This window comes from Vanacampus margaritifer, chromosome 17 (assembly GCF_051991255.1).
Source record: "Vanacampus margaritifer isolate UIUO_Vmar chromosome 17, RoL_Vmar_1.0, whole genome shotgun sequence".
Lineage (NCBI taxonomy): Eukaryota > Metazoa > Chordata > Actinopteri > Syngnathiformes > Syngnathidae > Vanacampus > Vanacampus margaritifer.
Genome location: NC_135448.1, coordinates 5,561,312 through 5,577,094, shown reverse-complemented (window position 1 = coordinate 5,577,094; position 15,783 = coordinate 5,561,312). Strand labels below are relative to the sequence as shown.

The 15,783-nt window shown below is 37.2% G+C and overlaps 1 protein-coding gene across 3 annotated transcripts in view; it reads left to right on the top strand.

Annotated features, from left to right (window-relative positions):
• smad10a (SMAD family member 10a) overlaps positions 1 to 13,683 on the top strand; it is a 55,869-nt gene extending 42,186 nt beyond the window's left edge. For all 3 annotated transcript variants that reach the window (XM_077548943.1, XM_077548945.1, XM_077548942.1), the window contains exons 7-13: positions 251 to 505; positions 1,866 to 1,967; positions 4,089 to 4,142; positions 5,003 to 5,186; positions 6,257 to 6,425; positions 7,694 to 7,832; positions 8,699 to 13,683. In XM_077548943.1, the coding sequence (XP_077405069.1) occupies positions 251 to 505; positions 1,866 to 1,967; positions 4,089 to 4,142; positions 5,003 to 5,186; positions 6,257 to 6,425; positions 7,694 to 7,832; positions 8,699 to 8,910 (1,115 nt within the window). In that variant the 3' untranslated portion in view covers positions 8,911 to 13,683. The remainder of the gene's footprint in view (positions 1 to 250; positions 506 to 1,865; positions 1,968 to 4,088; positions 4,143 to 5,002; positions 5,187 to 6,256; positions 6,426 to 7,693; positions 7,833 to 8,698) is intronic.
• The last annotated feature ends 2,100 nt before the right edge of the window (positions 13,684 to 15,783 follow it).

The following is a 15,783-nucleotide window of genomic DNA, read 5'->3' as shown; positions in this document are numbered from 1 at the left end:
AAATGAGGGAAAATCATGTCACCGTAGACAAAGAAAAAAAACTTTAAATAATGTGTCAATTAACAGTTGTTGCCACACAATGTGAAAAGTCACTAAAACCTGAGAACTGCTCAACCTTTTTGTTTCTTATGGGAGTTAAAAAAGAAGAAGATGTAGAATAACTGATGATGGCACACATTTTGTGTTCCAGTATGATACTTAGTATTAGTCACACTTGTGATTGTGTGTTCTTGGGTATTCTCCTCCGCAGTGTCAAACTCTGGCTCCATGCTGCCACTACAGGCCAGTCATGTTGATGGTCGCCCTCAGAGTGCTTCTCCACAGGTTCAAGTTATGACTCAAGCACCACGTTCCCCGACTCCAAATCAGCCCCAATCTCAGCAACAAGGTCCCCAAGCACCTCAACCTCCCCACCCACAGCAATCTTCTCTACCTCCTCCTCAATCCCACGGACAGAATGGATATAGCAGCAGCAAGCATTCTCAGAGCCAGGCTGCCTTCCACAGTGAGTTGTGTATTATGTACATAGTACAATGTATTTACAGTATACTCACCAGGGACTTTATTACTTTAGGCGTACAGTTCACCTACTGTTCCCCTGCTATATCGCTGTATCGATTTTTGTGTGTGCGTGTGTCAGTGTCTGTAGATCATAGAAATCTAAATTGCTAAAATGTGCGGTTTAGCAATAGTTTTATTTTTATTGTTTTTATTAGGGATGTGCGATACCACTTATTTTTTAGACTGTTACCAATACGATACTCAATTCTTCAGTACTCACCGATACTGACACCATTAGTACTTATGATACATAAAATTTCCCCAAAAACAATGACAGATAACAAAAAATTAAATGACATACATATCCCTGCTACAGCAAATGTCCTTAACATTGAATGAAATTAATGTCAATTATATTTTTTTCAATTTGCTCATAAAAGTCATTTTGCATAGAGCACACAATAAAATGAATTTAAAAAATCCCATTCAAAATATGTGGTTGTACAACTTCTTTTTAAGGAATACAGTGAAGTGCAAAGAATTAAATTCAATATAACAGGGCTTCAAGCAATTTAGTCATATTTCCCATGTTAACAATTCCACAAGCTGTTTAGTGTGTGATGTTTAATTAGCTTGTTTTGAAATCCATGCTTTTAATTTGGAAGGCTGCTCTGTATTTCCGTTTCCTGTTTCACGTTCTTCGTTCATTACAAATATTATGTAGTATGAATAAGAGCAAGAATTAGCGTCTGCAGGGATAAACGGCACCGTTCTATTTTTAGCACAGCTGCTCAAAGACTAACGAGGCAATTAAGCGTGTGGCAAAAGTAAACAAGGCAATTAAACACTGGAAGTTACGTGAGCTACAAACATATATAACACACATTGAATCACAGGTATAGGTGATATTACTCACAAGAGTACTTGCTTGTTCTCAGTAACGTGTGTCGAAATGGCGCTGCCGGAAGTAATGATTTGAACAAGTGTTACCTCATAAGGAGACACACAGAAATGAAAGAGATGGAACAACATTTTCGTTACCCCCAGTCTTTCTGACAGTTCCTGAACAAAAAATGGCCACAAGAGCGGGGGCCGATACCAGTATCGATATCCGTCGCGAGTACCAATACCATGAAATGTGCCCTGGTATCGGCCCAATACTGGTATGGTATCGGTACTCGCCAATCCCTAGTTTTTATAGTAAATAGCGAAAATCTCTAATTGACACCACCCCTTATAAACATATTCAGTTGTTATCTTTAGCAAATCAGAATTTTTGATTGGTTGTCATTAGATTGTGCATGTTTTGTGACTAGCTGACTAATCAATAACAATGTTGTGCTTTTTGCTTTCTTGTAATGCAGCGGTGTGGACAGGCAGCAGCACAGCCTCCTACACTCCAATAGGACCCCTGCAAAATGGACGTGGTCATCAGCCAACTCCCCTTCACCATCCAAACCAGCATTGTGAGATTTGCCTCAAATCCATCCAACCATTTTTGTGGGGCTTATCCTCATTAGTGTTGTGGGTATATTCCAACTGACAACGGGCAAGTGGGCTACACTACTCTGGACTGCTCGGCAATCAGTCACAAAACACATACAAAAAGACAAAGACACTGACTTTAACACCTAAGTGCAATTAAGCATCCTAAGTTAACCTAATAAATAGGTTTTAGTGATATAAGAGGAAACCTTGAGAAATTCCCAACAAAAATGGAGAGAATGTACAAGTTTCACACAGAGATTTTATTATTTTTATTTCCTGGAGACACAGAGATTTTCAAACGAAGATTCAAACTAACGTGCTTACCTTTTTACCACCCTGCTAGCATTCCATGATTTCGAAAATATATATTTTGTCTAAATAACAGCTTTATGGAAGCCTTGGACTATTGAAAATGTATTACAAGTGACCACAGATTTGACATGTGGTGTAACCTACAGCTTTTTCTAGATTTTACATTGATACAATATAAACAGTAAAACAGTTTCATGGTGCTTTTCAGGACACCCAAATGTGCTTAAATCAGTGCCGGCCCAAGCCTCAATGGGGCCCTAAGCAAAATTTGATTTTGGGGCCCCCTACCGCCAAAAATAGTGATTATTGGTCACTCCTATAAAGTTATTTCATGTTCTACTCTTTCATTATGAATACCCTTGTAAAGCTATTTCTGAGACTTGTAGTTAGATAGCAACACACCATGATTAAGGCCATCAAAGTAGACAACTTGTTTGCAAACTTGCAGGCAAATCTTTGAAGTACTGCAATATTTGGCAAATTCAGCAAATCCCCCTACTGGCCACACAGAGCCCCAAAGAGAAGCCTGTCATGTTTTAATCTGAAACGTTAGCAAATTCAGCAACACGATCAGGGACTCAATTGGGACTCATTTAATCTGATACAGTACTAAATGGGACACTGAATGTCATCTAGGCTAACTGTAAGTACCACCATAGTAGAATAAACCAATCATTTATTGTAAACACAATTTGATTTCTTATATATTTTTTTTATAACAGCAAATGTATAAAAAAAAACATTATTGAATAAAATGCATAAGGAAATATCAAACACATAATTGATGTTAATGAACCGAAATACCTGAAACAAGAAAATAATGTTATATAAATAAAATAGTTGATTAAAAAAAAATAATAATTCTGTCCTATGTAAAAATGTCCAAAACTACACAGTAAATTTGACTCTATTTAGAGTAGGACCAAATAGACTCAGTTTTAGAGTAATACTGACACTTTGAAAAGAGTAAAATAAAGAATTGGAAAACAAATAAATAAAAGTCACTCAAGGGTTCAGGAACAAACTCATGACCTTCAGCTTGGTAGACTGCCACACTACCACCTGAGGTATGCCCCTGTTTGCTTATCTCCAAGAGACCAAAAACATCGGTTTTGGTCTTTTGGAGTTACGAAGATTCCAGCTGACATGAGCGATATACTAACACAAAGCAGGAGCTACGTGGCTCAGGAAGTATACCGTTTGTCTCCCAAGCCGAAGGTCGTGAGTTCGTTCCTTAACCCTTGAGTGACTTTTATTTTTTAATTGTTCAATTCTTTATTTTACTCTCTTCCAAGTGTAAATGTTACTTTAAAACAGAGTCTATTTGGATTTGGTCCCACTCTAAATAGAGTCAAATTAACTCTACAGAATTTACTGTGTAGCTTAATTAAATTGGAGAGAGGGAGGGAGAGAGAGAGAGAGAGAGAGAGAGAGAGAGAGAGAGAGAGAGAGAGAGAGAGAGAGAGAGAGAGAGAGAGAGAGAGAGAGAGAGAGAGAGAGAGAGAGAGAGAGAGAGAGAGAGAGAGAGAGAGAGAGAGAGAGAGAGAGAGAGAGAGAGAGAGAGAGAGAGAGATCGGATGACACTGTCAAAAAAAATCTCATATTATTAAGGTAGGTGTTTTCTATATAGTAGAAAAACTGTTTCTATTCTGTTCTATTGCAGAAAAGGAAATGTTTTGCACTAATATCTCCAGCATAGCTTTAGAACATCATAACAGAGTACCTACCACACAGGGCTAATTAATCATGTTTTCCTGCTTGTAAAGTTGTTGTTTTTTTCTTTACAGGGTCTCAGCATCATAGTTCAACCTCTTTCCCTCCTTCTGTATCCAATCATCCAGGTTAGAGAAAAATACAATACCCTTCTTGCAGTATAAAACATATACAGTATGTAAGGTTTGGTACTCCTTTTCTATGAGTGACACAAAATTGCTATCCAGTCCCTCTCCATCAATATAATGTAAATAGGTCACTGATGACTGCATACATACAGTACATTCCAGTTACATATCATCAAGTTCCTAAAATAATTCTCCAAGACAAGTCATTTTGTCTTTTTTTTTCCAGAAAACATGAAAAAACATAATGAAATACAATTTTTTTTGTATTTAGCACTAATTTAATTTAGTGGTAAACTTGACTACTTGACTATTTAACTAAGGATGTAGGCAATTTTAGCATAGGTGGCCAGCATAATGAGAACATGTTTAAAAGTTTTTTTTGTGTCAATCAATATATGACTTAGGCCAGTGGTCCCCAACCACCGGGCCGCGGACCTGTACCGGGCCGTGGGCACCTTTGGACCGGGCCGCGGGCACCTTTGGACCGGGCCGCGTCGGGCCGCACCGTTGAAAAAGAAAAAAAAACTTACTGTACTTCCGGTTAATTGATTAGCCAAGGCTTAAAAATATTTTACTTTGAAAAGTGACCAGATTCTCTCTGTTTGCGACGGACTCTTGACACATGTCAAGATGCTAATGATCTCAGTCGCGTTTTGTTACCCTTGTTATGGTAGTGGACTTGCGTTTGTTGTCGTAGCCTTTTATTAATCAGCCGACGAACAGCCAAGCACCCACTGGGTTGCCGGCCCGCCAAAGTTGTGGACATGTATGAACCGGTCCGTGGTGAAAAAAAGGTTGGGGACCACTGACTTAGGCCATTATTTAGGCGACAATATGTTTTTGTTTTTTTGTCTGGGCAGGGCCAGAGTTTTGGTGCTCAATCTCCTATTTTGAAATGGACGTTCAGGTGGGGGAGATGTTTAAGGTGCTCTCCAGCTGCCCTGTTGTGACGGTGGATGGTTATGTCGACCCATCGGGAGGCGACCGCTTTTGTCTCGGTCAGCTGAGTAATGTTCATCGCACAGATGCCAGTGAGAGAGCCCGGTATGTGCATAAAATTACTCTGTACTAGTTGTGTTATTCCAATGATTTCTTCTATGCGCCCTTACTAGTCTAAACACGGAATTCTAGTTAATACTGCGTTTGTGCAATATGAATTAAACAGCAAAATTCTGTTGTTTTTATCCACCTCAGGGGGAGGCCATTTTGCCACTTGCTGTCAACAACCAATCACGGCTCACTTGTTTTCTGGAGCTGAGCCATGATTGGTCGTTACCAGAGCCCTGAGCAACTTTGATGTACTTTTCATTTCATTTGCCTCAAGTAGCAAAATGACCGCCCCATGTGATGGATAAAAACGGGTGGATTTTGTTGCTCAATTCGTATTCCACAAGCACAATATTGCTTAGAATGCCGTTTTTAGACTAGTAGGGGCGCACACAACATGTTGTTGTAAAGAATTTTTGGGGGTTAGTTTCCTTTTTAAAGCAGAAGTCAACCCCCCCCAAAATTTCTTGACAATAATATGTTCTATGCAGCCCCACTAGTTTACATATGTTATTCTGGTTAATGTTGCGTTAGTGGAATATGAGTTAAGCAGCAAAATTCTGCTTTTTTTTTTTTTAAATCAATATCAGGAGGCGGCCATTTTGCCACTTGCTGTCAAATGAAAATGACATCACAGTTGCTCAGGTCTCAGGTAACAACCAATCACAGCTCAGCTTCAGAAAACAGGTGAGCTATGATTGGTCGTTGCCTGATCCCTGAGCAACTGTGATGTCATCTTCAGTCAACAGCAAGTGACAAAATGGCTTCCCCCTTAGATGGATAAAAATGGCTGGATTTTGCTGCATAACTCATATTCCACAAATCTAATATTAATCAGAATGTCATGTTTAGACTAGTGAGGTCACATATAACATATTATTGTCAAGAAATGTTTAAGGTTGACTTCGTTAAAAATCCATGATTTGTTGATATTTTGTGACGTGTAACTGGCGGATGATGTGTGTCTGTAAACTTTCATTGGATTAGTTTTAACAACGTTACTTATTTTTCCGATTATCTTACAGCCATTTCAGCTTTTTAATTTTTTTTATTCCTGTTTGTTCCAGGTTGCACATCGGTAAAGGGGTGCAGCTGGAGTGTCGTGGTGAAGGCGATGTGTGGATGCGGTGTATGAGTGACCATGCTGTGTTTGTACAGAGCTACTATCTTGACAGGGAGGCAGGCCGAGCCCCGGGTGATGCTGTGCACAAGATCTACCCTGGAGCCTACATCAAGGTCTGAATCAGGCTTTTATACTCATGTCACATTTTTATTCACACGTTTGCTGCTTCTGTTTTCGTTACGAACAACTATGAACATACTCGGGCTCCCACAATGGTGCATCATAGATACGATTGTCATTGTAAGCCAGTGCATTTACAATAGTTATTCGATTTTTATTTTTATTTTTTAAACTAAATTTAGAGTTAAGTTACTAATAGAAGTGTAGTCTCCTTCACCATTACAATATTCTTGTATTCGCCAACCGTAATTATTGTGTGTAAATTTCAAAAGGTGAGTTTAATTGTGGGAATGCTGGAGCATTAAATGGTTTTAAATAGGTTTCAGCATCACATGACACTTTTCAAAATAAATTAGCCTTGATCTTGGACAAGTCAAGTTAGGTCAGTGCTTAGAGCAATTGCCCACCATGGAAAACCTGGGTTCAAACCCCGCTTGGACCGCATTTTAGTACATTTGATGGTTTGATATCAACTGACTATCATATCAGGAATGGATTATAATTTCTCTGAATTGATTAAATCCAACTTTAGTCAGATTGCAGTTGAAGTTTTCTTTTTATTTATTTGTTATTTGATTGTCATATCAGGAAATAGATAATAATTTCACCGAAATGATTAAATGCATGTTAGCTTTCAGCATCAGATGACACTTTTCAAAAATAAATATGCCATTAGCCATGACTTTTAACAAGTCAAGTTAGGTCAGTGCTTAGTGCATTTGCCTCCCACCACGGAGAACCTGGGTTCAAACCCCGCTTGGACCATATTTTAGTACATTCGATGGTTCGATACCAACTGAGTATCATATCAGGAATGGATTATAATTTCTCTGAAATGATTAAATCCAACCTTAGACAGATTGCAGTTGAAGTTTTCTTTTTATTTATTTGTCATTTGACTACAATTAAAAAAAAAATGTTTTCAAATAAATTATCTTTCGATTTACTTCATAAGCACATCATGCATTCAAATCTTAGCATTCAGCTAATAGCATTAAGCTTTTCAGCATTCCCACGCAATTTCTGCAGAAATTACACTTTGTCTAGTGACTGAATACAGTTTATGCTAAGTGCTGGGCTAGCATGCTCGCTAAAATGAACCACAAGTGAAAGTGGTCTGTTGTATTGAATAATTTGCCATTCGCTGCAGGGCCCAACACAACGCAACCCAATCTTCGGATCAGAAATCGGGGCAACATTGGCCAAGTGAGTGTGAATGTGCATGGTGTCAAATTAATACATAGTTGCCTGTGTGTGTTAGGTGTTTGACCTACGACAGTGCCACAGACAAATGCAGCAGCAGGCTGCGACCGCTCAGGCTGCCGCTGCTGCACAGGCCGCTGCAGTGGCAGGAAATATACCTGGACCAGGCAGTGTTGGGGGCATAGCACCTGCAGTCAGTGAGTATTGTCAAACCTTCTGCTATAAGACACAAGAATATACATTTAGATGTCATTTTACATTTTTAAAATGGATAAACCCTTGAATCTACACATGCCAATTACCTCTCCAATCCATTGTGAGCACAATTGCCCGTAATCATGAAAGATGTTTGTCTTAGAATATTGAAGAAATAATATTCAGGGGGAATTTTAGTTTTGTCCACATAATGTAATTTATGTTTAAACACTCTAAACTACGATAAAAAATCCAGTAATATTTTACAAACATTGCAACAGTATACCAAATACCTGTGCGTTAACAGTATACAAATACCCGTTTTTCCACCAAAAAAAAAGTATCACCTCACAATATCCATCAATAATCATGCCCAAAGATTTACATTATAAAATGAATCTATTGCTGGCACTTTCTGTATGCATAAAAAGCATAATTACAGATGATTGGATTACACTCAATAACCTTCAACAAAAACAAGTCTGTGCTGAAATACAGTAGGCTACTTGTGATTTTGTTCACGGTCTCAAACTAAAAAAAACAAAAAAAGCACCGCTATCCAGTGGCTGAATGTGGAATTACAGTGCACCCAATAGACTGGAGCGTTAAAAAAAACTGAAATGGAAGAAAAATAATAGTTGGGGGGGGGGGGGTCAGTTAAATAGCAGGACGGTGAAACTGGAACGTGCAATGATAGGGGGGAATGGGTGGGGTGGGATTACTGTACATTAAACCCATTATCCATATTGAAATGAATTGAAATACTATTTATCCCTCCCAACTCACACCAGAATATCCTTAGTATTAAAACTTTTTATTTGAACTTTATTGACCAATCTGGAAAATATAACAATTTCCTCACTTACAGGTCTGTCTGCAGCAGCGGGGATTGGCGTGGATGACCTTCGGCGACTATGTATCTTGCGTCTCAGCTTTGTCAAGGGCTGGGGGCCTGACTATCCCAGGCAGAGCATCAAACACACGCCGTGTTGGGTGGAAGTCCACCTTCACCGTGCTTTGCAGCTACTAGATGAGGTGTTGCATACAATGCCATTAGCTGATCCAGGGCCTGCTAACTGAGAATCTTTATGCTGAAATTTAACATTTGGATTATTTGAATGTGCACACAGATCCAATCCTTTAGATGTTTTTGCTTTGTACCAAATAGCTTCTTAACAGGAAAGGAATTCCATGAAAATACAAAACACAAACTAAAATGACCAACAACACGTACTGCTTGTAACAATCAATTTACACTGCATTCTACTCTGACTCACACACACACACAACACATTCTGTATCGTAGTACGATACGAGACAACAAGCATCACACTCCATTTTTGTAGATACCTATGCTCCAGTGAAATGTGTGTCACAAGGGTGAGTCACATGGTGTTGACCGGCAAAATTTGACTCTAAAAACAGTTGGGTCAAACATAACACAAATTGGGTCATAAAGGGACTGACCCAACATTTTGGGTTGTTCAATTTAACCCGCAGAACAACCCATATAATTGGTTTGCTTTGTGAGTTATTAATTGAATTGGAATTTTTGGCGTAAGTAACTGAAAAAGCTAGGTCGGCTAATTTTTGGCCTGATTTAATTGACCGAAAAAGGTGGGGCAAATTAATAACCCACAAAACAACAAATGTGTTGCTTTGTAGGTTATTTAATTTTAGGTTCATTTTTACCTAATTCAATCGGGTTATTCCCCTAAAAGTTGGGTCAATTGAATAACCCATTTTGCTTTGTGGGTTATTAATTTAATTTGATACAACTTTTTGGGTTTAGTGCATTTTTGACCCAGTTCAATTGGGTTATTTAATTTACTCAAAAAGTTTGGTCAAATTAATAACCCACCACACCACTCCAAAATTGGTGTGGTTTTGTATGTTATTCATTTAATTTGACCCAACTTTTTGGGTTCAATAACTCGAAAAGTTGGGTCCTTCCATTATTCTTGACCCAGTTTAACTGGGTTATTCAATTTACCCAAAAAGTTGGGTCAAATTAATAACCCACAAAACCACCCTAAAATTGATCTGGTTTTGTGGGTTATTCATTTAATTTGACCCAACTTTTTGGGTTAAATAACTCAAAAAGTTAGGCCAGTTCATTTTTGACCCAGTTCAATTGGGTTATTCAATTACCGTAACCCAAAAAATTGAGTCAAATGAATAATCCACAAAACAACCCAACGAAAATTTGCTGCTTTGTGTGTTATTACTTTAATTTGACCTAATTTATTGGATATTTTTGACTCAATTGTTTTTAAAGTTTTCAATGCAGTTGGACGATAGGACGTTATATTTATACATTCTTTCCAAACTGTTTGCATTTTTATTTTTATTTTTTGCTATGCTACACGAACACACATCCGCACACAGAACAAAAATATTGAAAATATGGATGCTTTATAAAACTCCACACTAAATCCACATTTCCCTTTATGCACTTTGAATTTTCTCTCTTTGGATCGTCATCGTGCAGTTTCATCAGTTTGAAACTACATAAAGTATAGAATAATGCAGGATTCTTCTTGGGAGTCCAAATCACAATTGAGTACCTCTATAAATGGATGTCTGAAGACAAACAGCGTTATTTTTCTCTTGATGTCGTACGAACAACTGAAGTGACGTGTAAATGTGGATGAGGGAAGCAAGTGTTTTGTCACCTCTGTACTTGTACCGTGCTTGTCACTGTTTGTTGACCCAAACTCTATAGCTTGTTGGTTCTCTTAATACGCTCTGCTCAAGTATATATCTATTTTTTTCATACCAAAAGTCTAAAAAGCCAAAAACATTTAGCTTTAAAGTGGTGTTGTTGGTCTTCGTAATGAACCAGTGCTACCCTGTATTTAACCAAATGTTTGGTGTGAATCACCAACGCTGGAATACCTCATAACTACAGTTCATAACTAGTTTTCCCACCAAAACTTCTCATTTCATCACTGACTGACTTCAAAATTCAGAATGGCTCAATTAAATAACAAAATTCTCACTGTTCTAATATGGATGTTCGTGTTCCTTTCTACTGAACGTTTCTCTGCAGCATCACAGACGTAGGAAAGAGTACTAATTTGATAAATAATGTTTGGCAAATGACCGCCAACACCAGAGACAGAAGCATGAGTGCTTGTCTTGTCTTACCAAAAATTTGCTTGTAACACCAGTGCCTTTGTAGCTCAACACTATCTCAAACTGAGTGTTTCTTTCAAGATTTTTAGAACTCTGGTATGTTTCCTTTGCTTAAATGGTTTACTGTATTAGACAACATCTAGTACAGTCATGACTTGAAATGAACGTTCTAATGTTTCGTACCCATGCTTGTAACTCAAAAGACATACAGTAATGATATAATTAAATAGCTTTTTTTTTTTTTGTTACACTGCATCAACTGACTACTCTTTCTCCTTCTGGCTGTCCTCAGCTTATCAGTACAGCTAATATTAGTTGTTCTTTGTGGAGGAAAAGGAATTAATGACTGAGCACTGTTATATTGTCTTTTTACATGTGATTTGAGCTGCTGATATACAGCTCTCGTATCGCAAGTGTCTGCCTGTAAGTCAAAGTGAAAAAATAAATAAATTAAATTGGTATTACCTACGGCTCCCAGCTCGAAAAATGTGACTATGGAGGACCAAAACCACCAACATTAGAAAAATAAATGACTAAATAAATAAAAGTGAAAATAAAAACGGATATGAAAAATACAATTCAAAAATAAAAAAATAGAAATGGAAATAAAAACAACAATATACTGTGTGTGTGTGTGTGTATATAAATAAATAAATAAATAAATATAAGTAAAAATATACATAAATGTCGAAATAAATGCAAAAATAAATATATAAATAGAATTAAATGTCTCCATGCAAGCCGGCAAGACTTCCTTGACACCCAAGACACGCTTAGGACCGCCCCCCTCATTTGAATGTCTGCAACATGAAATAAATAAATGTTTATTTATTGATTGATATTTAATTGTATTTATATATTTATTTCTACATTTATTTTTTTGAATTTTGTTTTTTATTTTTGGATTTATTTTTTACATATATATGTATATATATATATATATATATATATATATATATATATGTTTTTATTTCCATTTATATTTATTTTGGGTATTTAATTTCTGATTATTTTTTTCTATCCATTTTTATTTTCACTTTTCATTATTTATTTATTTTTTATTTTGGCAGTTTTGGTCCTCCATATGTGACCACTGTTTTGAATTTGGCGGGTTGTTGGTACACCAAAAAATTAAAACATATTGGGGAAAAAATAATTGCAAATATGTGGATCCGCGGGCGCCGAACGGTATGTGGATGGGGTCCACTGCAATTAGAAACATAGTAAAACAATTATTGTATATAAGTAAACAATGATATACTGTAAGTACTATTTAAAGTAGAGTTTGCACAGTCTTGAATCAGATAGCAAGATTTGAATGTAACCTCACTTCACTTCCCCCTGCATCTCTGCCTAACAAAATGCTCCCAGCTCACTATCGCGCATGCACGGCGGCACGCCAAGGCTGCTACATTGCTAGCATTACTTGTTCATGATGGAGTACTGTATTGCCAAAAACGAAATGTTACCGGTTTGATGTGTTTTTTGGAATGTACAATCAATGAGAACATGAGAGGCAATCAACTTACCTGATGGAGGAAACACATCAGAGTTCTACTAAACTGCTCCAAGCGCAGGAGTTGCAAGATTCTGTCTCTTAACATGCAGTTGTGGTTTCTGCCAGATTCATATGAAGGGTACAGACTAATTCCAAAGCTAAAAGTGCCACATGGTTACGTTGTTGCTTGCACTTGGTCCAAATGTAACTAACTGCACCAATTAGTGTTCTTGCAGATTAAAGGAGGTTTTTAGTCTGTTGGGAAATCAGCTGTTTTTCAAAGATGAGCCCACTATCATAATATGCATTTTTGTGATTTGTGCCTTTTGTTGTCAACAGTAGATGCGCCGCAAAACACTGGATTGTAACACAGTTTGGTTTGTCTTCTCTTCTTTACCATTCCTGATGTTGCACGACGTGATTTGGTTTTCACCAAGTTTTGATGACATCTTGTGGTTCCCTCAGGTATCTCAAATCATCAAATGTCAAACTGCTTTATAGATATAGACATTATTGAGAGTACCTTTTGTATCAGAGTAGTGTAATTTATTGCCTTAGTCTTTTTTGTGAGTGTAAAATGTAACTGAGCTCATTTTACCTATGAAACACATTGCCCTTATTCAGGCAAGTACAAGTGTTCCAGAGGGCATCCGCATCAGCAAGTGATCAAAAGTATCTTTTTACTTTTTCCATTGCCATCAGATCACATTAACAACACCATTCTCCTGAGTGTTTTCACTATGCATTTGGGGAACAATGTTGGTGTAAAGATGCAGTTTGCAACTGCTAAGACCAACCTTCAGTGTCATTGTATACCTAATGCTTTTAGGAATTTTATATGTATTCTCCACAATTAAAGGGAATCAGTACAATGTCCATTTTAAGGTTTTTATTCATTTCTGATCAACGGCTCAGTATTTTGTTTGGCTGAGAGTGAAAAGTCATTTTACTAAAGCCTACTACCAAAACTGTCAAAATGTTTATGTGTGACTGCTGTTGTTCCTCTAATCATGAAGCCAGTCCAGAATCAGAATCGTTGAAGCCAATTTTCTTTCAGGTCCAAAACATGTCATGTCCCCACTTGGAAACAACAATGCACACACAATGATTGAACCATGTGATGGTTTGATTGTGTTACACTAGCATCTGTCTTCACTATATGTAGTACTCTATGTATCAGTATGAAATAGGTTGTAATAAAAACACCAATATTCCAACACAGTTATAGTTTTTATTTTAATATACAGGCATGAATAATTACTTTATGTATGAAGGGTGCAATACGGTTTTATTATATGATAATGTAGGTAGGCTACTGCATCGTCAATATAGTAGGTGAAAAACATTCTGCAAAAAGGTTTGGGTCTTCATTGGGCCCATAAATGTTAGTAAACATTAGGAAATTAACAATTTAATTAATGTTAAAATTAAAAAGTAGTAGTGAGCTTTTTTGAATGCTCTTATGTTTTTAGAATCGATTAATCCATCAGTTATTCAATTTTATTAATTTTTAAACAGTTACACATCAACAGTACAAACTTATAAACCATAACCAAACAATAGCAATCGAAAAAGAAGGTAAAAAAAGAAAATTTAATTGAAAAGAAAAGTCCTGAGCTTCGGCAATGTGAAGAAGAGGGGGCTTTAGGACCCAGATGCGGGAAGGCAGAGCAAGGAGGCCGAGGTGTAGTCCAAGAAAAAGGTTTTAATTTCTAATCAAAAAAGCTATCTTCAAAGTACAAAATAAATTGAACTAACAAAACATGAATCTAAATATGGCTAAACAACTTTGGCAAAACTAACAGCATGACAAGTTCCTGACAAGGCAAAAAAAGGTCAGCGTGACGTGGAGAAAGACTTACAACAACAGCAACAATGAACCGACCCAGACAGAAGGGAGACAGCAGACTAAATACACCAACACTAATGACACAACAAGACACACTTGGACCAGACACAAGTGGCTGAGGGCACTGATTGGATGACACATGAGGGTAATGGGGAAACAATCAGGGATCAGGTTTGACACACACACCACATGAGGAAAGGCAAGTGATCAGAAACGAGAGGAGTCAATTTTCAAACTAAAACAGGAAATGACAAGACAAGGGGAACGTGACAGGAACTAAACATGACTAGAAATAAACATGACAGGCAATCAGTCTGTCAGATTTGTTCTTTTGTCGTCTATTAACTCTACTAATCTGATCTTAATTTTGTGTTAAAATGTATTACAAAAGCACCCCCCCCCATTACTGTTTATTAACCAAGTGATTGGCGTATATTTTGTACTTCATATTCATATAGGGATACATTTAAAAAAAAAGGGGGGGGGGGGGTTGATGTTACCAGTTCTGTAATTGTTTTCCAAAATAAAAAACAGATGTTTGCAAATGTCTTATTTATGAAGTCTTCTTATATGAAGGACTACAGAAATCCGTGAACAATTACTGTTGATATGCTGAAATCAGAGGATTTGGACAAATTTAAATTAAAAAAACAAATGGCAACAAAATTACATCAAAAGTCTTATGTTGCATTTGAGAGGGTTTGAGGTTGGATTTATATGGAACCACAACACTGACAATAAGATTTGGTATTGAAAAAAAAAATGTCATTGTGGAAAAATCTGCATTGACATTGAAACAAGTATTGGCATTGTAAAGCAAGTATTGGCATGTATTGTCTTTTTCAATGCTAAACTGCAGATTTTTCCTCTGTGAACTTTGGATCGTTGTAATTTGATTTGATTTGGGGATCATTTTTTAATTGGAAAATGTGATAAAATGTTGTTTGACTACTATAACAACATGCCTGGTTTGTATGCCAGTCACAGGAAAAAGCAATACAGTACGCTGTGGAATTTAAGCGTTGCATTGTGGAAATAGCAGAAATATTTTGACGCAGATGTAATACCTCGTCTGCTGTATAACTGTTTTTATAGACCATGGTGACTTCGCTCTTAAATCAGAGCGGTTCTGAATCACATATTGAGCGTGAGTTAGGACTGGGCGATTAGAAATAGGGATGGCTCGATCTGATCCAGTGGATCGGTATCGAGTCCAATCCAGGCCAAAATATCTGTATCTGTATCAGGATCGAAAAGTTTTTCATTATAACCAATCTGATCCATTCCTTAATCCATGTCACTTTGTGCGACATGCCGTAAAAACGGACGCACCGTCGCTATGGTGCAATGCGCCGGAAGTAAATAGTAGTCATGTCTGCGGTGTGGCGTTACTTTGTGTTAAAGGAGGAGAAAAGCAAAACAGCTGAGTGCAATGCTTGCAAAATTTGTGTGTCAAGGGGCGGTAGCA